This window comes from Hypanus sabinus, chromosome 16, assembly GCF_030144855.1.
Source record: "Hypanus sabinus isolate sHypSab1 chromosome 16, sHypSab1.hap1, whole genome shotgun sequence".
In the NCBI taxonomy this organism is placed as follows: domain Eukaryota; kingdom Metazoa; phylum Chordata; class Chondrichthyes; order Myliobatiformes; family Dasyatidae; genus Hypanus; species Hypanus sabinus.
The window spans coordinates 26,029,314-26,052,639 of record NC_082721.1 but is presented as its reverse complement, the minus strand read 5'-3'; the positions used below and the strand labels follow the sequence as shown (position 1 = coordinate 26,052,639).

General features: G+C 52.0%; 1 protein-coding gene across 5 annotated transcripts in view; it reads right to left on the bottom strand.

The window, feature by feature from the left end:
* The window catches only part of si:zfos-588f8.1, a 118,068-nt gene that overhangs the window by 56,633 nt on the left and 38,109 nt on the right, over positions 1-23,326 (bottom strand). For all 5 annotated transcript variants that reach the window (XM_059991356.1, XM_059991355.1, XM_059991357.1 and 2 more), the window contains exons 3-12: positions 18,955-19,049; positions 18,052-18,114; positions 16,491-16,590; positions 16,127-16,230; positions 15,454-15,583; positions 14,003-14,092; positions 12,974-13,090; positions 11,673-11,807; positions 1,609-1,730; positions 359-500 (exon numbers count right to left, since the gene is read on the bottom strand). In XM_059991356.1, the coding sequence (XP_059847339.1) occupies positions 359-500; positions 1,609-1,730; positions 11,673-11,807; positions 12,974-13,090; positions 14,003-14,092; positions 15,454-15,583; positions 16,127-16,230; positions 16,491-16,590; positions 18,052-18,114; positions 18,955-19,049 (1,098 nt within the window). The remainder of the gene's footprint in view (positions 1-358; positions 501-1,608; positions 1,731-11,672; positions 11,808-12,973; positions 13,091-14,002; positions 14,093-15,453; positions 15,584-16,126; positions 16,231-16,490; positions 16,591-18,051; positions 18,115-18,954; positions 19,050-23,326) is intronic.

Genomic DNA, 23,326 nt, shown 5'->3' with positions numbered 1-23,326 from the left:
GGGTTAAACTCACGATAGACTGGCATCCTAGTCTTATACTCTCAGTTGCTTCACGCCACAGAAACCAGCATAAGCACCTATAAGGCTCGGGACAGACTTTAACTTTAACAAAATAAAAACAGAGTAGGAACAGGGCTAAAAGATGAGAGCTTCCGAGCTGAATTTCAACATTTCAGGCCAAATGTGGTCAGCAAAACGTGGGTTCTGGGTGGGTACACGAAGGAAATGGAGTCAATATAGGTTGAGGAGTTTAGTAAAGATGGGACAAAGGACCTGATTCTATACAACTCTATGACTCAGTGTTCTGCCAAAGAACTTGCCCAGAGGGAGGGAGAGAAGCTGAGGAATAAAGGGACACCTTGATCTGGTACTTGACTCTGCCAGCAAAGTGCTGGATGATGAAGGCTGGCTCCAAAACTGGCGTCCCCACGAAATACCGATTGTCCTCGTGCTGCTGCTTCAGCTTGGCCAGCAGGGTCTTATTGGTGGCACGCGGGAAACTGCAGCCGGGAGAGGAGAAGCCAGTCAGTGTGGCACACGGGCAACAAGCACACCCCCAAAACACACAGAGACACGGACACACACAAAGAGACACGCACGCAGATAGAAACAGAGACTTGTGCACACAGACACAGAAATAGAGACAAGTACACCCACCCACCCACACACACACACGTATAAAGACAAATATGCACAAACATACAGTTACCAACACAGACAAGCACACACTCACACAGAAACAGAGACATAGAGACAAGCATGCACTCACATACACACAGAAACAGACAAGAGTGCATGGCCACACACACACACACAGATATAGAGACAAATCCACACTCACATACACAAGACTGCACGGACATACAAACAGACACAAGTACACACACAGCCGAGCGTGCACTCACATACACACAGAAACAGACAAGAGTGCATGGCCACACACACACACACAGATATAGAGACAAATCCACGCTCACATACACAAGACTGCACGGACATACAAACAGACACAAGTACACACACAGCCGAGCGTGCACTCACATACACACAGAAACAGACAAGAGTGCATGGCCACACACACACACACAGATATAGAGACAAATCCACACTCACATACACAAGACTGCACGGACATACAAACAGACACAAGTACACACACAGCCGAGCGTGCACTCACATACACACAGAAACAGACAAGACTGCATGGACATACACACAGAGACAAGCATGTGTGCACACACACACCAAGAAACAGGGACAAGGACATACACAAAGAGACACACACAGATAGAAGCAGAGACTCGTGCACACAGACATACAGACACAGAAATAGAGACAAATACACCCACCCACACAAAGACAAGCGTTTACGGACATACAGTTACAAAAACAGACAAGTACACACACACACACACAGACAAGCGTGCACTCGCACAGAGAGAAGCAGACGAGTGCATGGATGGACACAAACACACACAGATACAGAGACAAATGCACACTCACGTACGCACAGACACAAGCACACAGAGGCAGAAACACGCCCCTACACAGATACACTGAAATGCACCTTACACCCACCACCCCTGCCCCTGTACTGGTCTGACGTACTTGCTTTCCTCGTCCAGGAGGTGGAAGAGTCCCGTTGGCTTCTTGCTGATGAGGTGGATGCAGCCTACGTTGTCGGTGTAATCGATGTTGTGCCAGGTGATGCCTTCGCTCTGATACTCCTCCTGCAGCGAGGCAAGGTCACACCGTCAGACACGCTCGCAGCCGAGCTTCGAACAAACCCCGGGATTCCTGGATATACCTGCCACAGTGCACGGAAATTCCTCCCCAAAATTCATCTAAACTCCGTTGCTACATTTCCTGCGACCCAAGAGATCACAATGCTGACTGGCTCCACATTTCACACCGCGACCCCTGTATTCATTACCAGATCCCACATAGGAGACTGGTCCAAAAGATTGAGCCTGTGGGGCCGCGTCAAGTGGTGAACCAGTCCAAAATCAACTTGGCAGTAGGAGGGAGATGGTGAGTTAGTGAAAGGTTGTCCTCGTGATTGGAAGACTGCAACCAGTGGGGTGTCACAGGGTTTGGTGCTGGGGCTCGTACTGTTAGTCATATACGTTAATGATCTGGTTATGAATTACAGGAGATATGATTGGTGAATCTACAGCTGATATGAAGATTTGGGATATTGTTGATACCGATAGGTTACAGGATGACATTGTTGTCCCTTTTCGCACCTTGCGGCACAAAATGCCGTTTCCTTAGCATTTGTCTGTTTTTCTTTACGAGGCCAAGTCAACCCAGCACGGAGGGGAGGCGTGTGAGGGGTCAGCCGGATTCAAAACCGGGACCATCACCGGCCAGCCCAACTGGATGACATTGCTCAGTTAGCAAGATGGGGAGAGCTACGGAAGGGGAATTTAATCCTGGTGTGTGTGTGACATGGTGTACTCTGAGACTAATAAGGGTAGAACGTACACAGTGAATGGTCGCAGGGGAATGTTGAGCAATAGAAGGACCTCAGTTTATATGCAAGGATCCCCAGAATTGGCCTCACAACCAAAGCAGTGGAGATGTCATATGGTATATTTGCCATCATTGGCCAGGACATAGGATATAAGAGCAGGGAAGTGATGCATTGGTATTGTTATACCTTATTCTACATCAGTGCAGTGTGTAATGATCTGATCTGTATGAACAGTATGAAAGACAAGCTTCTCACTGTATCTTCATACACGTGACAGTAATTAACCCAAGCAACAAGGTTTATAATTGCCACATTTACCAAGGCTCAGGTCACTACTGGGGGTCTGGTCGCCGCACTATAGGGAGGGTGTGATTGCGCTGGACAGGGTGAGGAGGAGATTCACCAGGGGTGGGGCAATGAGAAGAAACTGAGTTGGATGGAGCAGAGGAGGCTGAAGGGGGACCTGACTGAGGTCTACAAAAAGATGAGGGGCATAAATAAGGTAAATTTCGCCTATAGCTAAAATGAGAGGGTAGAGGATTAGAATAAGGATTAAAGGGTTTTAGAGAGAATCTAAAGATTAGAGACAGAGCTCGCTCAATTTTGACCCCAGGTGGGGGTAGTGCTCCCTCAGTAATACCCCCCAAATGGAGGGGTAGCGATCTCTCACTATGCCCCCCAAATGAAGGTAGTGCTCCCTCACTATGCCCCCCAAATGAGGGTAATGCTCCCTCACTATTGCCCAAATGGGGGTAGCACTGCCTCAGTACTTGCCTTCTGACAGGGGTAGTGCTCCCTCACTATGCCCACCAAATGCGATTAGTGTTCCTTCAATATTGCCCCTGAAATGGGAAAAGTGCTCCCTCAGTACCAGACGAGGATGTCAGAGGGATTGTACTGAGGGAGTGCTGTGACGTCAGAGGGGTTGTACTGAGGGAGTGCTGTGATGTCAGAGGGGTTGTATTGAGGGAGTGCTGTGATGTCAGAGGGGTTGTGTTGAGGGAGTGCTGTGATGTCAGAGGGGTTGTATTGAGGGAGCGCTGTGACATCAGAGGGGTTGTGTTGAGGGAGTGCTGTGATGTCAGAGGGGTTGTGTTGAGGGAGTGCTGTGACTTCAGAGGGGTTGTGTTGAGGGAGTGCTGTGACATCAGAGGGGTTGTGTTGAGGGAGTGCTGTGACATCAGAGGGGTTGTACTGAGGGAGTGCTGTGACATCAGAGGGGTTGTGTTGAGGGAGCGCTGTGACGTCAGAGGGGTTGTGTTGAGGGAGTGCTGTGACATCAGAGGGGTTGTATTGAGGGAGCGCGGTGATGTCAGAGGGGTTGTATTGAGGGAGTGCTGTGACCAGAGGGGTTGAGTTGAGGGAGCACTGTGATGTCAGAGGGGTTGTGTTGAGGGAGTGCTGTGACATCAGAGGGGTTGTATTGAGGGAGTGCTGTGACGTCAGAGGGGTTGTATTGAGGGAGTGCTGTGATGTCAGAGGGGTTGTATTGAGGGAGCGCTGTGACTTCAGAGGGGTTGTGTTGAGGGAGTGCTGTGACGTCAGAGGGGTTGTGTTGAGGGAGTGCTGTGACGTCAGAGGGGTTGTATTGACGGAGTGCTGTGACGTCAGAGGGGTTGTAATGAGGGAGTGCTGTGACTTCAGAGGGGTTGTGTTGAGGGAGTGCTGTGACGTCAGAGGGGTTGTATTGAGGGAGTGCTGTGACGTCAGAGGGGTTGTATTGAGGGAGTGCTGTGACGTCAGAGGGGTTGTACTGAGGGAGTGCTGTGACGTCAGAGGGGTTGTACTGAGGGAGCGCAGTGACGTCAGAGGGGTTGTATTGAGGGAGTGCTGTGACGTCAGAGGGGTTGTACTGAGGGAGTGCTGTGACGTCAGAGGGGTTGTACTGAGGGAGTGCTGTGACGTCAGAGGGGTTGTACTGAGGGAGTGCTGTGACGTCAGAGGGGTTGTACTGAGGGAGCGCTGTGACGTCAGAGGGGTTGTACTGAGGGAGTGCTGTGACGTCAGAGGGGTTGTATTGAGGGAGCGCTGATGTCAGAGGGGTTGTACTGAGGGAGTGCTGTGACGTCAGAGGGGTTGTGTTGAGGGAGTGCTGTGACGTCAGAGGGGTTGTATTGAGGGAGTGCTGTGACGTCAGAGGGGTATTGAGGGAGTGCTGTGACGTCAGAGGGGTTGTATTGAGGGAGTGCTGTGACGTCAGAGGGGTTGTATTGAGGGAGTGCTGTGACGTCAGAGGGGTTGTATTGAGGGAGTGCTGTGATGTCAGAGGGGTTGTATTGAGGGAGTGCTGTGATGTCAGAGGGGTTGTATTGAGGGAGTGCTGTGACGTCAGAGGGGTTGTACTGAGGGAGTGCTGTGACGTCAGAGGGGTTGTATTGACGGAGTGCTGTGACGTCAGAGGGGTTGTACTGAGGGAGCGCTGTGATGTCAGAGGGGTTGTTCTGAGGGAGTGCTGTGACGTCAGAGGGGTTGTACTGAGGGAGTGCTGTGACGTCAGAGGAGTTGTACTGAGGGAGTGCTGTGACGTCAGAGGGGTTGTACTGAGGGAGCGCTGTGACGTCACAGGGGTTGTATTGAGGGAGCTCTGTGACATCAGAGGGGTTGTGTTGAGGGAGTGCTGTGATGTCAGAGGGGTTGTATTGAGGGAGCGCTGTGACATCAGAGGGGTTGTGTTGAGGGAGTGCTGTGACATCAGAGGGGTTGTGTTGAGGGAGTGCTGTGACTTCAGAGGGGTTGTGTTGAGGGAGTGCTGTGACATCAGAGGGGTTGTGTTGAGGGAGTGCTGTGACATCAGAGGGGTTGTACTGAGGGAGTGCTGTGACATCAGAGGGGTTGTGTTGAGGGAGTGCTGTGACGTCAGAGGGGTTGTACTGAGGGAGTGCTGTGACGTCAGAGGGGTTGTACTGAGGGAGCGCAGTGAAGTCAGAGGGGTTGTATTGAGGGAGTGCTGTGACGTCAGAGGGGTTGTACTGAGGGAGTGCTGTGACGTCAGAGGGGTTGTACTGAGGGAGTGCTGTGACGTCAGAGGGGTTGTACTGAGGGAGTGCTGTGACGTCAGAGGGGTTGTACTGAGGGAGCGCTGTGACGTCAGAGGGGTTGTACTGAGGGAGTGCTGTGACGTCAGAGGGGTTGTATTGAGGGAGCGCTGATGTCAGAGGGGTTGTACTGAGGGAGTGCTGTGACGTCAGAGGGGCTGTACTGAGGGAGTGCTGTGACGTCAGAGGGGTTGTATTGAGGGAGTGCTGTGACGTCAGAGGGGTATTGAGGGAGTGCTGTGACGTCAGAGGGGTTGTATTGAGGGAGTGCTGTGACGTCAGAGGGGTTGTATTGAGGGAGTGCTGTGACGTCAGAGGGGTTGTATTGAGGGAGTGCTGTGACGTCAGAGGGGTTGTATTGAGGGAGTGCTGTGATGTCAGAGGGGTTGTATTGAGGGAGTGCTGTGACGTCAGAGGGGTTGTACTGAGGGAGTGCTGTGACGTCAGAGGGGTTGTATTGACGGAGTGCTGTGACGTCAGAGGGGTTGTACTGAGGGAGCGCTGTGATGTCAGAGGGGTTGTTCTGAGGGAGTGCTGTGACGTCAGAGGGGTTGTACTGAGGGAGTGCTGTGACGTCAGAGGAGTTGTACTGAGGGAGTGCTGTGACGTCAGAGGGGTTGTACTGAGGGAGCGCTGTGACGTCACAGGGGTTGTACTGAGGGAGCGCTGTGACACCAGAGGGGTTGTACTGAGGGAGTGCTGTGACGTCAGAGGGGTTGTATTGACTGAGTGCTGTGACGTCAGAGGGGTTGTATTGAGGGAGTGCTGTGACGTCAGAGGGGTTGTATTGAGGGAGTGCTGTGATGTCAGAGGGGTTGTATTGAGGGAGTGCTGTGCCGTCAGAGGGGTTGTATTGAGGGAGTGCTGTGATGTCAGAGGGGTTGTACTGAGGGAGTGCTGTGATGTCAGAGGGGTTGTATTGAGGGAGTGCTGCGACGTCAGAGGGGTTGTATTGAGGGAGTGCTGTGACGTCAGAGGGGTTGTATTGAGGGAGTGCTGTGACGTCAGAGGGGTTGTACTGAGGGAGTGCTGTGACGTCAGAGGGGTTGTATTGAGGGAGCGCTGTGATGTCAGAGGGGTTGTATTGAGGGAGTGCTGTGACGTCAGAGGGGTTGTGTTGAGGGAGTGCTGTGACTTCAGAGGGGTTGTGTTGAGGGAGTGCTGTGATGTCAGAGGGGTTGTATTGAGGGAGCGCTGTGACTTCAGAGGGGTTGTGTTGAGGGAGTGCTGTGACGTCAGAGGGGTTGTATTGAGGGAGTGCTGTGACGTCAGAGGGGTTGTATTGACGGAGTGCTGTGACGTCAGAGGGGTTGTACTGAGGGAGTGCTGTGACATCAGAGGGGTTGTGTTGAGGGAGTGCTGTGACTTCAGAGGGGTTGTGTTGAGGGAGTGCTGTGACGTCAGAGGGGTTGTGTTGAGGGAGTGCTGTGACGTCAGAGGGGTTGTATTGAGGGAGTGCTGTGACGTCAGAGGGGTTGTATTGAGGGAGTGCTGTGACGTCAGAGGGGTTGTACTGAGGGAGTGCTGTGACGTCAGAGGGGTTGTACTGAGGGAGCGCAGTGACGTCAGAGGGGTTGTATTGAGGGAGTGCTGTGACGTCAGAGGGGTTGTACTGAGGGAGTGCTGTGACGTCAGAGGGGTTGTACTGAGGGAGTGCTGTGACGTCAGAGGGGTTGTACTGAGGGAGTGCTGTGACGTCAGAGGGGTTGTATTGAGGGAGCGCTGTGACGTCAGAGGGGTTGTACTGAGGGAGTGCTGTGACGTCAGAGGGGTTGTATTGAGGGAGCGCTGATGTCAGAGGGGTTGTACTGAGGGAGTGCTGTGACGTCAGAGGGGCTGTACTGAGGGAGTGCTGTGACGTCAGAGGGGTTGTATTGAGGGAGTGCTGTGACGTCAGAGGGGTATTGAGGGAGTGCTGTGACGTCAGAGGGGTTGTATTGAGGGAGTGCTGTGACGTCAGAGGGGTTGTATTGAGGGAGTGCTGTGACGTCAGAGGGGTTGTATTGAGGGAGTGCTGTGATGTCAGAGGGGTTGTATTGAGGGAGTGCTGTGATGTCAGAGGGGTTGTATTGAGGGAGTGCTGTGACGTCAGAGGGGTTGTACTGAGGGAGTGCTGTGACGTCAGAGGGGTTGTATTGACGGAGTGCTGTGACGTCAGAGGGGTTGTACTGAGGGAGCGCTGTGATGTCAGAGGGGTTGTTCTGAGGGAGTGCTGTGACGTCAGAGGGGTTGTACTGAGGGAGTGCTGTGACGTCAGAGGAGTTGTACTGAGGGAGTGCTGTGACGTCAGAGGGGTTGTACTGAGGGAGTGCTGTGACGTCACAGGGGTTGTACTGAGGGAGCGCTGTGACACCAGAGGGGTTGTACTGAGGGAGTGCTGTGACGTCAGAGGGGTTGTATTGACTGAGTGCTGTGACGTCAGAGTGGTTGTATTGAGGGAGTGCTGTGACGTCAGAGGGGTTGTATTGAGGGAGTGCTGTGATGTCAGAGGGGTTGTATTGAGGGAGTGCTGTGCCGTCAGAGGGGTTGTATTGAGGGAGTGCTGTGATGTCAGAGGGGTTGTACTGAGGGAGTGCTGTGATGTCAGAGGGGTTGTATTGAGGGAGCGCTGCGACGTCAGAGGGGTTGTATTGAGGGAGTGCTGTGACGTCAGAGGGGTTGTATTGAGGGAGTGCTGTGACGTCAGAGGGGTTGTACTGAGGGAGTGCTGTGACGTCAGAGGGGTTGTATTGAGGGAGCGCTGTGATGTCAGAGGGGTTGTATTGAGGGAGTGCTGTGACGTCAGAGGGGTTGTGTTGAGGGAGTGCTGTGACTTCAGAGGGGTTGTGTTGAGGGAGTGCTGTGACATCAGAGGGGTTGTATTGAGGGAGCGCTGTGATGTCAGAGGGGTTTTATTGAGGGAGTGCTGTGACCAGAGGGGTTGTGTTGAGGGAGCACTGTGATGTCAGAGGGGTTGTATTGAGGGAGCTCTGTGACATCAGAGGGGTTGTCTTGAGGGAGTGCTGTGACGTCAGAGGGGTTGTATTGAGGGAGCGCTGTGACCAGAGGGGTTGTGTTGAGGGAGCACTGTGATGTCAGAGGGGTTGTGTTGAGGGAGTGCTGTGACGTCAGAGGGGTTGTGTTGAGGGAGTGCTGTGACATCAGAGGGGTTGTACTGAGGGAGTGCTGTGACATCAGAGGGGTTGTGTTGAGGGTGTGCTGTGACTTCAGAGGGGTTGTGTTGAGGGAGTGCTGTGACGTCAGAGGGGTTGTATTGAGGGAGTGCTGTGACGTCAGAGGTTTTGTATTGAGGGAGTGCTGTGATGTCAGAGGGGTTGTATTGAGGGAGCGCTGTGACTTCAGAGGGGTTGTGTTGAGGGAGTGCTGTGACGTCAGAGGGGTTGTATTGAGGGAGTGCTGTGACGTCAGAGGGGTTGTATTGACGGAGTGCTGTGACGTCAGAGGGGTTGTACTGAGGGAGTGCTGTGACGTCAGAGGGGTTGTATTGAGGGAGTGCTGTGACGTCAGAGGGGTTGTGTTGAGGGAGTGCTGTGACGTCAGAGGGGTTGTATTGAGGGAGTGCTGTGACGTCAGAGGGGTTGTACTGAGGGAGTGCTGTGACGTCAGAGGGGTTGTACTGAGGGAGCGCAGTGACGTCAGAGGGGTTGTATTGAGGGAGTGCTGTGACGTCAGAGGGGTTGTACTGAGGGAGTGCTGTGACGTCAGAGGGGTTGAACTGAGGGAGTGCTGTGACGTCAGAGGGGTTGTACTGAGGGAGTGCTGTGACGTCAGAGGGGTTGTATTGAGGGAGCGCTGTGACGTCAGAGGGGTTGTACTGAGGGAGTGCTGTGACGTCAGAGGGGCTGTACTGAGGGAGTGCTGTGACGTCAGAGGGGTTGTACTGAGGGAGTGCTGTGACATCAGAGGGGTTGTGTTGAGGGAGTGCTGTGACATCAGAGGGGTTGTGTTGAGGGAGTGCTGTGACTTCAGAGGGGTTGTGTTGAGGGAGTGCTGTGACGTCAGAGGGGTTGTATTGAGGGAGTGCTGTGACGTCAGAGGGGTTGTACTGAGGGAGTGCTGTGACGTCAGAGGGGTTGTATTGAGGGAGCGCTGACGTCAGAGGGGCTGTACTGAGGGAGTGCTGTGATGTCAGAGGGGCTGTACTGAGGGAGTGCTGTGACATCAGAGGGGTTGTACTGAGGGAGTGCTGTGACATCAGAGGGGTTGTACTGAGGGAGTGCTGTGACGTCAGAGGGGTTGTATTGAGGGAGCGCTGACGTCAGAGGGGCTGTACTGAGGGAGTGCTGTGACGTCAGAGGGGTTGTACTGAGGGAGTGCTGTGACGTCAGAGGGGCTGTACTGAGGGAGTGCTGTGACATCAGAGGGGTTGTATTGAGGGAGTGCTGTGACGTCAGAGGGGTTGTATTGTGGGAGTGCTGTGACGTCAGAGGGGTTGTGTTGAGGGAGCGCTGTGACACCAGAAGGGTTGTACTGAGGGAGCGCTGTGACACCACAGGGGTTGTACTGAGGGAGCGCTGTGACACCAGAGGGGTTGTATTGAGGGAGCGCGGTGACGTCAGAGGGGTTGTATTGAGGGAGCGCTGTGACGTCAGAGGGGTTGTACTGAGTGCTGTGACGTCAGAGGGGTTGTACTGAGGGTGCTGTGACGTCAGAGCGGTTGTATTGAGGGAGCGCTGTGACGTCAGAGGGGTTGTACTGAGGGAGTGCTGTGACGTCAGGGTTGTACTGAGGGAGCGCGGTGACGTCAGAGGGGTTGTACTGAGGGAGTGCTGTGACGTCAGAGGGGTTGTATTGAGGGAGCGCTGTGACGTCAGAGGGGTTGTACTGAGTGCTGTGACGTCAGAGGGGTTGTATTGAGGGAGCGCTGTGACATCAGAGGGGTTGTATTGAGGGAGCGCTGTGACGTCAGAGGGGTTGTATTGAGGGAGCGCTGTGACGTCAGAGGGGTTGTATTGAGGGAGTGCTGTGACATCAGAGGGGTTGTACTGAGGGAGTGCTGTGACGTCAGAGGGGTTTGTGTTGAGGGAGCGCTGTGACGTCAGAGGGGTTTGTGTTGAGGGAGAGCTGTGACATCAGGGGTTGTATTGAGGGAGCACTGTGACGTCAGAGGGGTTGTATTGAGGGAGCTCTGTGACGTCGGAGGGGTTGTACTGAGGGAGTGCTGTGACGTCAGAGGGGTTGTACTGAGGGAGCGCGGTGACGTCAGAGGGGTTGTACTGAGGGAGTGCTGTGACGTCAGAGGGGTTGTACTGAGGGAGCGCGGTGACGTCAGAGGGGTTGTATTGAGGGAGCGCGGTGACATCAGAGGGGTTGTACTGAGGGAGCGCTGTGACATCAGTGGTTGTATTGAGGGAGCACTGTGACGTCAGAGGGGTTGTATTGAGGGAGCTCTGTGACGTCAGAGGGGTTGTACTGAGGGAGTGCTGTGACGTCAGAGGGGTTGTACTGAGGGAGCGCGGTGACGTCAGAGGGGTTGTACTGAGGGAGTGCTGTGACGTCAGAGGGGTTGTACTGAGGGAGTGCTGTGATGTCAGAGGGGTTGTACTGAGGGAGTGCTGTGACGTCAGAGGGGTTGTACTGAGGGAGTGCTGTGACGTCAGAGGGGTTGTACTGAGGGAGTGCTGTGACGTCAGAGGGGTTGTATTGAGGGAGCGCTGTGACATCAGAGTGGGCACACGTGATGAGACCATCCAACCAAAATGTATAGAAGCAGAATTAGGACATCTGGCTCATCTAGTCTGCTCCACCAGTCAATCATGGCTGAATATTGTTAAACCCCTTTCCCTATTACCCTTACAAATCAAGAACCTATTCATCTCTGCCTTAAACACACCCAACGACTTGACTTCCATAACCCTCTGTGGCAAAAGGAAGCGAGGATCGGGTCTCCAAGTTGAAAGCAGAATATCACACAGCCACCCAAAGCAATGAAGAGTACAGTCCTCCCCTTCCTTCAGCATGACCAACAACAGGTGACTTGTTCATTGCCATGGTGATGATTGTTGGGTCTTGCTGTGCCGGGGCAGCCTGCCCTGTGTTGTGGACTGACCACAAGCAGCGGACCTTGATTAGGAGACTCTGTGTTATTTCCTTACAACAGTTTAATTCCTTTTTTTCAGTAAAACCCCCAGGTAGAGTGGGGTGAAAAGTTCACTCCTCACCTGCTCCAGTTTGAAGATGTGTTGGTTGAAGTAATACTGAAGCTGCTCGTTTGCATAATTTATGCAAAACTGCTCAAAACTGTTATTTGCAAAATCCTCAAAACCGAATATATCCAGGACTCCGATCGACAAGCACTGTGGGCACAGGTGGGGAGCGGGTACAAAATGACAGGAAGGGTGGGAGGGTGCAAAGAGGATGGGGAGGGGGATGAGGGGAAGGGAAGGATTGGGAGAGAGGAGGAGTGGGAGAGGAGGGGTGAGGGGAGAGTGAGAGAATGATGGATCAGGTGACGGGAGGTAGGGAAGAAGAAACACTTCAGATGATAAGCAACACCATATTGCGAAATATCTTTCATGTAAACCTCCTCCCCCCACCCCCCTCGCCCTGTCTGTCGTCGTCATGTCCCCACGTGCTCAGCCATACTGAAAGTCAAAGGAGGCCGTCGTTGTACCCTAGGGTAACTGGATCTCCACTCTACTGCTCTGTGCTTGCAACAGGGTGCCTGAATATGATGCAGGGAAGATTTGCACATTGAAACACACGCCATAGAAATTCCCAATTTGTTCAGAAATTTAGCCAGCTCCTCTTTAGATATACTCAGCAGCCTGGTCTCAAGTATCCTGAGACCAAGAGCCTCAGTTCTAGTTACCCCTCTTTGCCCCCCCGTGCAAGGGGCCCCTGCATTCTGTCGAACCCTTTCAGAACTTTATGCACCTGAATGTATTCATCCATGAGAAGCCGGAGTCTGGTTACAGAAGAGAGGAAGCCACGCAGTGCAGTAAACCTGCATCATCATGTAATTACCTCAAGGCTGATCAGTATCTGAACTCCCTTTAGCTGCCTGGGCTTCATTATATGCATTAGTCCATCCAGAAGCGATCGAGCAGTGCAGATAAATACCCAGCCGATGCCCGTCCTCTGCAGCTCTCTGTAAGAGAGAGCTGCAGCTGCCTACTGCCCCCTCTGTGAACAGCGGCTTATGCATATCTGCCTTGAATGGCCTTCAGCTCTCCCCCTCCCGAGCACTTACTGGATTCCACACTTACCCCTCCCATCAGCAAGGAGGCTATCTCTCCATCTAATGCATCACCGTCGCTTTTTTTTAAAAAGGCACTCCATTTTCTGAACTCAAGTAAGAATTTAACTCTTTCAGCCCCAATCCCATTGCAGATTTTCAGCTTAGACCCTTTCTCCTGCCTGGTACACTGCCCAAGGCTCCACACAGCTGAATGCAACTCTCGACCTCCCTCCATATCGTAACCCGGCCAGAGCGCGGAGACTCTGATGGGTGTGGCCTTACCATGACAGACTCCTCCATGTCCTTTTTATTGAGGAGAGCGTGATTAATCCGAAGGACAATCCAATCAAAAAGTGCAGCGTAGAGAGATTTGGCCATGGAGTCTCGTGTGGTCACAGCCTGTGAAAAGGACAATCAACAGTAGTTCAGAGCGCAGAAGGACCCAAGTTCCCAGCTGGGCCAGCCCAGTTGCCGGGGACTATAGCTGGTTCTTTGACCTAGCTAATCCGGACTAGTGCCCAGCTACCAGAACGGGACTGTACTGACCTCTGAGCAAGCATCCATTGCAAATCCAAGATCACGTCCATCACCATGACACACCCACATCGACAGCCAAACATTCCTGATCCAATCAGCGTCAGGAGAATGACTTTCACCCCCAAGTGCAAGGCTACCTTAGGAACCCACAGCTCCACCCCTGCCCCCCCCCAATGAAGAGCGAGACTGGTGTGGCAACTCAAGCTATTGATGCTGCTTCAGAACCTTCTAGAGTCTCTCCACCACCAGTTACTATGGCCCTGGTGGCCAAGTTGACATTTCCTAATTTGGAGAGGCAAGAATGGCCATCATTTTGTTTGGGTGAAGGGGAACAAGTACTCTCTCTGGACTGGTATGTATGCACTGGATCAGTACAGCAGTTCACCCACGCCAGACCAGTAACCCACCCGCCAGCCCGAACCCTCGCTGCCTCTAACACAGCTACAAAATGCACTGCCGTTACTCACGGACAGCACCCTCAGATGAACAAGCTCCACCGCCAGTAAGGATAAAGGCAGCGGACCTGTGGGAACACCATGACCCCAATCCCCCCTTCAAGTTGCACAGGTTTGACTTGGACATTGCTGCAGAATTGGAACTCCCTCGCCTGAGGGAGCAACAGGAGCTGTCTGAGGCAGTGGCTCACCGCCACCTGCCCATGACAATAATACTGGCCTTGCTGGCGATCTCCACATCCCGGAAAAACAAATTATCAAATTGAGCCAGACTACTTCACTGTGGGCCGGAGAGAAGGCACACTGTGGAATAACCAACCTCATTGAGGCTATATGGCAAAATCAACTTCTCGCCAACTGTCACAGTCTTCCTCTTTGTTAATGCCTCGACCAACATGTCTCGTTTCACCTGAGAAACACACAGAGAGTACAATTAGCTCACCTAGGGTACAGTTCTCATATGACTGTATGGCAGAGGGAGCAAAATTAGGCCACTTGGCCCAAGGAACCTGCTCTCCCATTCAGTCAAGCCCGATTTATTATCCCTCTCAACCCCTTGATCCTGCCTTCTCCTTCATCTTTGATGTCCTTATTAATCACTCTGTTTTAAATATACCCAATGACTGTGGTGTGGTGAACTACATATACCTGTCTGGACACGCCCCTTTGCTGACTGCTCCTGTGGCTCCTCCCACAGACCCCTGTATAAAGGCGATTGGAGGCACTGCTCCTCCCTCAGTTTCCAGGATGTTGTGCGGTGGTCTCTTGCTGCTAATCGTGGTCTCTTGCAGCTAATAAAAGCCTATCGTTTGCCTCCCGTCTCAGAGAGTTATTGATGGTGCATCACTTGGCCTTCCAGATTCGCTACCCTCTAGTTAAAGAAATCCCTCCTCATCTCTGTCCTAAAGAGACATCCCTCTATTCTGAGGCCACCTCTGATTATACAACTCACAAAGGCATTGCAGAAGATGACAATGGACCAGTGGGTGATACACAAACTGAGGGTTTGCAGCTTTCAGGAAAGATTGTTCAAACTGGGGTGTTCTTTTGCCTTGGAAATAAATTCAGGAGGTGGTTGAAAATGCTATCGCTCTATCTCTCTAGAAAGAAATGCCTCCTGAATTCCCAACTGAATTAGTGAGGGATTAGTTTGCACTGATAACCAAGTTTTGGTCTCCTTTGCGAGAGTTGCTGTCTTTTCCAGAAGTACAAAAATGTATTAATTCAGTTGCGAATACAGGAGGCATTTCTTGCTCCAGAGATCAGTGAAAACATGGAACTCACTCCCACAAGGAATGAATGAGGTGTGAAGGGTGGAGGTAGATCCAAGGGACCTGTTGAAGCACAGGAAGGGAAAAAATCTGCAATGGTGATCAGAGAGATTCAGGGCTTGCTAGAGAAGTTGGCGATTGTAGGTTTTCACTTATAAAGCAAACTAGATCTCAAGGTATCTCCTGTGAAACCCAGCAAGGACCCAGAAGACTCATGTGGGGGGGAGAAACAGCAGAGTGGACCAGATGAACCATACACTCGATGTGACATCTAAGTCGATGTTCAGGGAGAAAGAAGATGAAAAGACCTGACATGAAATCTCTGACGAATTGGACGTGTTCTGCTTTCCCTGTGGAATGGAGATGAACATTTCCCTATGAAGATGCTGAGTCCCTTTTTCCCTCCCAAGCTCAATGTAAGGATCATCTTTGTCCTGTGATGGAGAGGACTGGTGAGGGAGGGGGAGAGGCGGGGAGAATGCCCTTGGCAGTCACTTGCCTTCAACAGCTCCGACAGGGTGTCCAGCACCTCGGGAGGTCCCACCTCCAATCCCTCCTCTCTTCCCGTTGCTTTCTTTATGTAGGCAACGTTCCCCAGATAGAGGATTGCAGAGAGCACAAAAAATATCCTGCAGAAGCAAACAGAGCCGTCAGAAGCTCGGGCAAGGACTGTGTCTGAGATCCTGCCCATTCCAAAAACTTCACAGACCGGTCCGTAGTTAACAGGGTCGTCTGCTCCGTCACAGCCCACCCGCGGACAGTTCTGCTTCTCCATGGGGCTCAATACTGAGCAAAGGAAAGGCAGAGACTGGAATTTGCACCCAACATCCGCTGGGACTGACTGCCCACAGGACAAGCTCACACAACGCGCTGCTGGGACAGTCCCCCCATTTCCTCCAAAACCTATAGAACCCTTTCCACCCACAACGTATGTCCAGCAGAGGCACAGCTCACACCTAGACATCACCAGGAGGAGGCAGTACATAGGCCGTTGATAAACACTTCAATAGAAAGCAACGACCAGTGGTTGAAGAGCCACAGTGGAACCCAGTGCCTTGCTGGACTAACAAATTTTCCAGATGATTGTACCGTAGAGCGACCGGGTAAAAATTGCCTTTGGAAGCTCTAAGCAACGGAACCAAGAGAAAGAAATGAAAAGATGAGCATCTCACTGATTCTTGGTGACATGGAGGAAGCCCACCATGTCCATGGCCTGCTTCAAACGCTCAAAGTCATGCTTGAGGTCCTCGCCATCGTCGATACAAAAGTTTTCCTTCTGGAAGAGCGGGAACAGACAGACAATATTACAAGAGGGTGGGGAGAGAGAGAGTAGGGGTCAGGCAGAGTGTGGGAGGGGGTCACAGATTCTGGCGGGAGTGCGGGGTGCAGGGAGCCCATGGGCAAGCAACAGGAGAGAGCCCGCGGGGTGGCAGAGGCAGGGAGAATGGGATAAGAGCAGAGGAGAAAGAGACTGGCAGAGAGACGACTATCCCAATGGTCCGTCACTGGGCTGCCTCTCTGGCGTCGTGACCCCACCTGGTTGAGGTAGTGATAATGCTGTGGCGGCTGCAGCTGGAAGTCCCTGCGCTCCTCCTCACTGGCCCCCAGCAACAGGTAGTAGAAGACGTGGTAGTTCCTGCGCAGAGAGAGGGACGGCAGAAATCAAGAAGGGGAAAGCAAAAAGGCAAATAACTAAGGCCGTTAATCACGTCACGGCAACGATGGGTTACGGCAACAAACCTCAGCTCCTGGTGAGGGCTCCTGGTGCTGGAGACGAGAGGGTCGGGGTACACATGGGACGATGGATAGTGCTTACATAGAACAGTTCAGCACAGTACAGGCCTTTTGGCCCACAACGATGTGCTGACCTTTTAACCTACTCCAAGATCACTCCAACCATCCCCCCCACCCCCAGTCCTTCATTTTTCACTCATGCACCTATCTAAGAGTTTTTAAAAACATCCCCAGGTAATCAGCCTCTACCTCCACCCATGGCGGCTCATTCTGTTTTTTATTTTCCGTATAGAAAAAGGTATTTTCTGACTCCACCAGCCCAACGTTCTTTCCTCCAATTACTAAAAAACTATGCTTTTTTGTATTAGCCATTGCCACCCTGGGATAAAGGCCCTGGTTGTCCCCTCTATCTACATCTTTCATCACCTTACACACCTCAAACAAGTCACCTTCTCATCCTCTTCCACTCCAAAGAAGCTGACTCAACTTTTCCTCACAAGACACACTCTCTGCTCTAGGCAGCACCCTGGTAAATCTCCTCAGCACTTCCACATCCTTCCGATAGTGAGGTGACCAGCACTGAATTAGCTCCAAGTACGGTGCAACTACAGTTTTATACAGTGCAACATTACCACGGCCACTGAGTCGAAGAGCCACAACGAATGAAGGCCGACACACCACAATGACTTCTTAACCACCCTATCAACAGGTGTGGCAACTTCGAGGGGTCTTTGAACGGGGACCCCAAGATCCCTCTGTTCCTCCACGTGGCTGTCCAGATCTCTCAGGCTTTGTCCACAGGACTAGGCCGAGATGTGATGCTTCTCGCCGTGGAGTGGCCTGTCAGTCCTGTTTGTGGGTGCAGGCCCACTCTAGGAAGGTAAAAGGCTGAACCGTGGCGAGCAATCGTACAACACTGAAACAGGCCCTTTGGCCAAATTGCTCCATGGGGGGGGGGGAGGTGGGAAAAGAGCCGGCCCTCCTCCCACCCCAAACAACACCCCCCCCCCCACCCTGTGGTAGGCTGGGCCAAAAGGCAGGGATAGTCAACGTTTCAGGAATCTGTCCCACTCAGGGTCGCACAGCTGTCACACCAGAAGGCAGCCACACTGTGACCAGCTGAGACACACCGAGAAACAAAGAGGCCCAGCCCCCGCCAAGACCCCAGTCCTGGCCCTCTCTCTGTCAACCTTTTGGCAGCTCGTAAACCAACACTTTGACACAAAGCTCTGCACTTTGATCTCCGGCTTCTGCTCTGGAGAGAGCCTGCCCTGCCCACCGATCAAACTGCCTCCTGACAGGAGGTCATCTCAGGTTACCCTGCGCAGGTCATGGGGTCAACGGCCACCTCAGTGCCTCTTACCTCTCGTCAGCCTCTTGCGACACCAGACGGGATTTCTCCAGGAGGTATTTTTCCACTACAGCACTGAAAAAGGAGGAAAGGTTCATCTCAAGCATGGAACAGAGAGATCTGAATGAACGTCATTGGAAGGGCAAATGCAACATTTGCAAAAACACAAGAAGGGTAAAAATGACAGTGGGGAAATCAAAAATCAATCTGACATCAGAGAAACACAAGGACACCGAGCAACACACACAAGATGCTGGAGGAGCTCAGCAGGCCAGGCAGCATCTATGGATAGGAATAAGTAGTCAATGTTTTGGGCCGAGTCCCTTCAGCAGGGACAGGACAGGAGGGGTGAATAAGAAGGTGGAGGGAGGGGAGGAAGAAGTATGAGGTGGCAGGTGATAAGTGAAAGAGGAAGAAGGGGAGAGGATGACGTAAAGAGCTGTGAAGTTGATTGCTGGAAGAGATAAAGGGCTGGAGGAATCTGACAGGAGAGGGTAGAAGAACATGGAGGAAAGGGAAGGAGAGGAGCACCAGAGGGAGGTGATGGGCAGGTAGGGAGAGAAGGTGTGAGGGGACAGTGAACTCAATCAAAATGTGCTGGTGATGCAGAAGTTGGGGACAGGAAGGGGACGGGGGGGACCATGGTGGCTGGCAGTGAGAGGGGAGGCGTGCGGTGGAGGACTGGGGGGTTGATGGAGAAAGGCAAGCTGAGGAGAAAAGCAGGCAGCAATAAAGGAAGGGCAAGTGGGAGGCAGAACAAGGGTAGGTGAACGAGGGAACATTTGCCGTGCAAGGGGGGGGGACAAACAGAGCACCTTTCCTGGGAAGTGAATCCTTCCACAGGTAGGGCCAATGTACGTTGGCGCATTGTCACTACAACCATCTCTCAACAGCTCCACTGAAGGTCACACTCACCCTCGGACTAGCCCGTTCTCCAGGTAATTGACTTGGATGAATTTGCCGAACCTGCTCGAGTTGTTGTTGTGAGCAGTTTTTGCATTTCCAAAGGCCTGCCGAAACAGAGCAAGGAGTTACTCCAGAAGAGAGCTGATCCCATCAGCATGACTCCCACTTTCTCCTTCACCATCCCCCCCCCCGTACTAGGATCCTTAACAAGGCTCCCAGTTCTCAGCTGGGAGTTTCAAAGGAGACCTTGGTGGGCAGGCACTCTGTTCCGCTCCAGAGGGCAATTGTTCGGTTTGGGTCAATATTCATCTGGGGTGCGGTGAGGTTTTTGCCCAGATTAAGGCTCCCACTTTATACAGTTAAATAGATTATAGCACAAATAAATTATAACTGAAGTAAAAATTAAGATGGAAATTTATTTAATTCAGATAATAAGACTATAAGATACTGGAGCAGAATTAGGCCATTTCGTCCATCGAGTCTGCTCCGCCATTTTGCCACGGCTGATCCGATTTTCCCCTCTGCCCCAATCTCCTGCCTTCTTCCTGTATCCATTCATGCCCTGACGAATCAACATTAATAAAGACTTGGCCTCTACAACTGTCCGTGGCAAAGAATTCCACAGATTCGCCACTCTCTGGCTAAAGAAATTCCTTCTCATTCCGTTCTAAAAGTAGGCCCTTCTATTCTGAGGCCATGTCCTCTGGTTTTAGACGCTCCCACTATAGGAAACATCCTCTCCACATCCACTCTATCAAGTCCTTCCAGCACTTGATAGGATTCAGTTAGGTCACCCTTCATTCTTCTGAATTAAAGTGATGAGCAGCCCAGAACCATCAAACATTCTTATATGACAAGACATGGAATCATTTTCTTGAACCTCCTTTGAACCCTCTCCAGTTTCAGCACATTCTTTCTAAGATAAGGGGCGCGAAACTGCTCACAATACTCCAAGTGAGGCCTCACCATCACTTAATAAAGTCTCAACATTTCATCATTAAATAAATCTCCATTAAGATAACCAGGAATGGACGTGATTGTCGTTAAAACCCGTCTGGTTTGCCCATGTCTTTCGGGGAAGGGAATCGGCCTTCTTTACCCAGTCCGGCCTCGACATGACAAAAGAGCAGAACACAACCAGCAAGGGCAGTTGGGTATGGTGGGCATAACCTGAGAATGAGGTAATTAGAGGATGAAGAGGCAATTGGTAAATTGCCCCAGGGTAAAGGCACCAGGATGACTTCCCCATGAAAACATTAGATTTTTCCAGCAGTCGCAAGCTTCATGGTCACTTTGTATTTAATGGATTCCTCTACCTAAACTGGAGCAGAATTTGAAGACATGATTTCTGGATTTGATGAACAGTACGCGATGTCATGTTGCTGCAGCCGGAAACTGTACACAGCCCACGCAAGGGACTCTGGATCGCAGACTGTGTGGGCCACGGCAATGATGCGCACAGGACGCTGAGCAAAACCAACACGTGGAAGTGACCTCAGATGAAGAGGGAATCAGGAGGATTTATAATTAACTCGAAAAGATCTAAACGGTGATCTCATTTCCATATTTGAGTTCATTCACTTCTCCCTGACTCCCTCCTCCTTTCAGACAGGGTTCAGACGCAAGGCCTGCAGAGGGGAAGCTACCAGCAGGTGCCGTGTTCAGATGTGCAAAGAGGGATGGAGGAGGAGAGGAGTGGGTGAGGAGAAGGAAGGGGGGGCTGAGGAATGGAGGTAAGGAAGAGAGAGGGTTGAGGATGGGGATGGGGTTGAGAGGAGGGAAAGGTGGGAAGAGGGAGGGGGGATGATGGAGGGAGGGGGATGGCGGAGGAGGGAGGGGGAGGGCCAGAGAGGGGGGAGAGTGGGGTCAGGGATATGGAAGGAGTAGTGGGGAGAGGGTGGAGCTAGGGTAAATGAGGAGAATGTGAAGAATGGGGGAATTGGGGGGAGTGGGGGAACGAAGGATCAAAAGAGGGAATAGAATGGTTTCGATGAGCTCAGGGATTCTGTGGCTGCTCAGTCAGAGAGTTCTCTAATTAGTCTTGTTCCCCTGCAAAATATTCTCTCCTGTTCACCCTATCTGCCTGTGTGTTCCACATTACAACTGTCTATAAAAAGTAACTTGCTACAAGTATAGAGAAACCACACAGCAAAAACTGGGTGAAGGAACTGAGACATTTTCAGTCCTCAGCCTGACTCAAAGTCACACAGTGAATGAATCATTTTTAAAGAATGATCACTGAAGAAATGTAGGAAAAATGAGCAATATCTCACTCATGAAACACCGAGTTGATAGGTCAGTTTAGTCTATTTTTGGAGCTTGGTGCTTGGTGAAGGAGTGCTGACCAGGTCATCAGAAAAATATCCCCACTCTCATTAGCAAAGCATCTACCATCCTCTCCACACCAGCCCAGACTCTTCCATCCCATTCCTGCACTACATCCTCTATCCATCTCCAACAATTCTTTCCACCCATCCTGGACTTCTTCCCTCACCCTTCCACTCAGCCCTGGATGCTGCCCCATCACCAAAAATTGTTTGCACAATGTTCTAGGCACGTCCTCAATTCCTCCTAACCCTACACTCAGCCCTGGATGCTATCCTTCAATTGTTTCTGGCATGTTCTGGACCAAACTCCCTCTTCACCATCCCATCCTAGAACCCACACCCTCCTCTACACCCCATACCCGCTACCCGATCCTTCCCAATGACCTCACCCTGAGACCATTCCCCCTTTGTCTCCCGCTCTCTACCCTCTACCCAGTCCCCTCCCCATCTAAAGTGTGGCATTCTCCCTCTACCCTACCCTGCACCATTCCCCACCACCACTCTAATACCCCAAGCCCAGTCCAGCAAATGCTCAGAAACACTCGCACATCACGTAACCAGGTTCAGAAACTCTCCACACAGGGAACTGAGTTCATTCACTGGAGTCAGCAACACAGAGAGTCGTCACGTAAACAAGCATTGCACAAATCTAAACACTCAATGGCCAAACGCCCGGGAATGCTTGAACCCAAGACGCAAGAGATCCCGCAGATGATGGAAACCCTGGACAACACAAACCAAATACTGGGGGAGCTCCAGCAAGACAGGCAACAACAAGGAGGGATGAAGGGTCTCGGCCTGAAACGTCGACAGTTCATTCCCTTCCATGGATGCTGCCTGACTTGCTGAGTTCCTCCAGCATTTTCTGCGTGATGCTTCAGTATGACTTCCTGCTAAGTTTGCTGCAGTTCCCAGTTTGAATAAATTGTACTTTCCCTCCAAGCGAAGGCAGCTAATGCCCCCCCCCAACTTGTTCCTACTCTGTCAGCCACTTTTAAATTTAGACGCTTTTTAAATCATCATGCAGCCTCTGTAATAACAGCCCAGTACAAATAAAGACCAAGTAAAATGAGTACTCTGGATGTATTAAATTATAGGCTGCACACGGAGCCCAATCCACAAGAGGCCTGTCGGTGTCCTCACTTAAACTCCTGCTCCAGCAGAGGCCTCGAAAGGAGGGGAAGATCCCAGGAGCGTGGGGAAGCAGCATGCAGGCTGCACACCTCCCCCAGCCACGCAGGTCGCCCTATTAGTCAGCACAGGAAATTGAGACACCAAGAGCTGAGCAGCAAGCTAGAAGAGTTTAAGCCTTCTGCTTCCTCCCCCCCAACCCCCGGTTACGCGTTCCCACAGCCACCCTGTCTCTAATTAATCCTGCCATCAAGTTCGACTCCAGGTTTAATCCCCGTCCCTGGAGATGTCCATACTGAACCAATAGAGTTAATGTCCATTAATCCTTTGAGCCTCAGCAAGGATCCCTGCCAAAGGAAACACAGACAGGAAGCTGTTCTGGTGGCTTGGTCGGTCCAGGCTATGTACTCGTGATTGCCACAGAGCCCCGTCTGATCCTTGGACCAGATAGCTAAGGCAGGAGCGATCAGCTCACATCAACCCGGTTCGCACTCCGGAAAATAAATCCATTGCCTTCTTCATTTCAGCAGCCACCCCCCCCCCCCGCCCCCCGCCGTCCTCTCCTGAAAAGACAGGCCTGTGCGCACACACGTGGAGGTTTGAGCATGCACACGGGTGTGATTACGTGTGTCAGGACTCACTCTAAGCGAGGGGGCAACAAAAATTGGGATGCCTTTCGAGGTGAAGTTCACGGGTGGCACTCCGTGCCGGGCCAACTCTGTGGAGGGATACTGTGGCTGACAGGGTAAGCAGCTTGTGGGTTTGCTCACAAGGAAAGCAAAGTGCTCATGACACCAAATAGACGTGCTTCAGATGTCCTGTCTGAGGGGTAGGGCTGAGGGTAGCACGTATTATCTGACTCAGCCGTGTGTCATGGCAGAGCGTCAGGTCTGCCACCCAAGACTCTCACTCAGACATTCTTA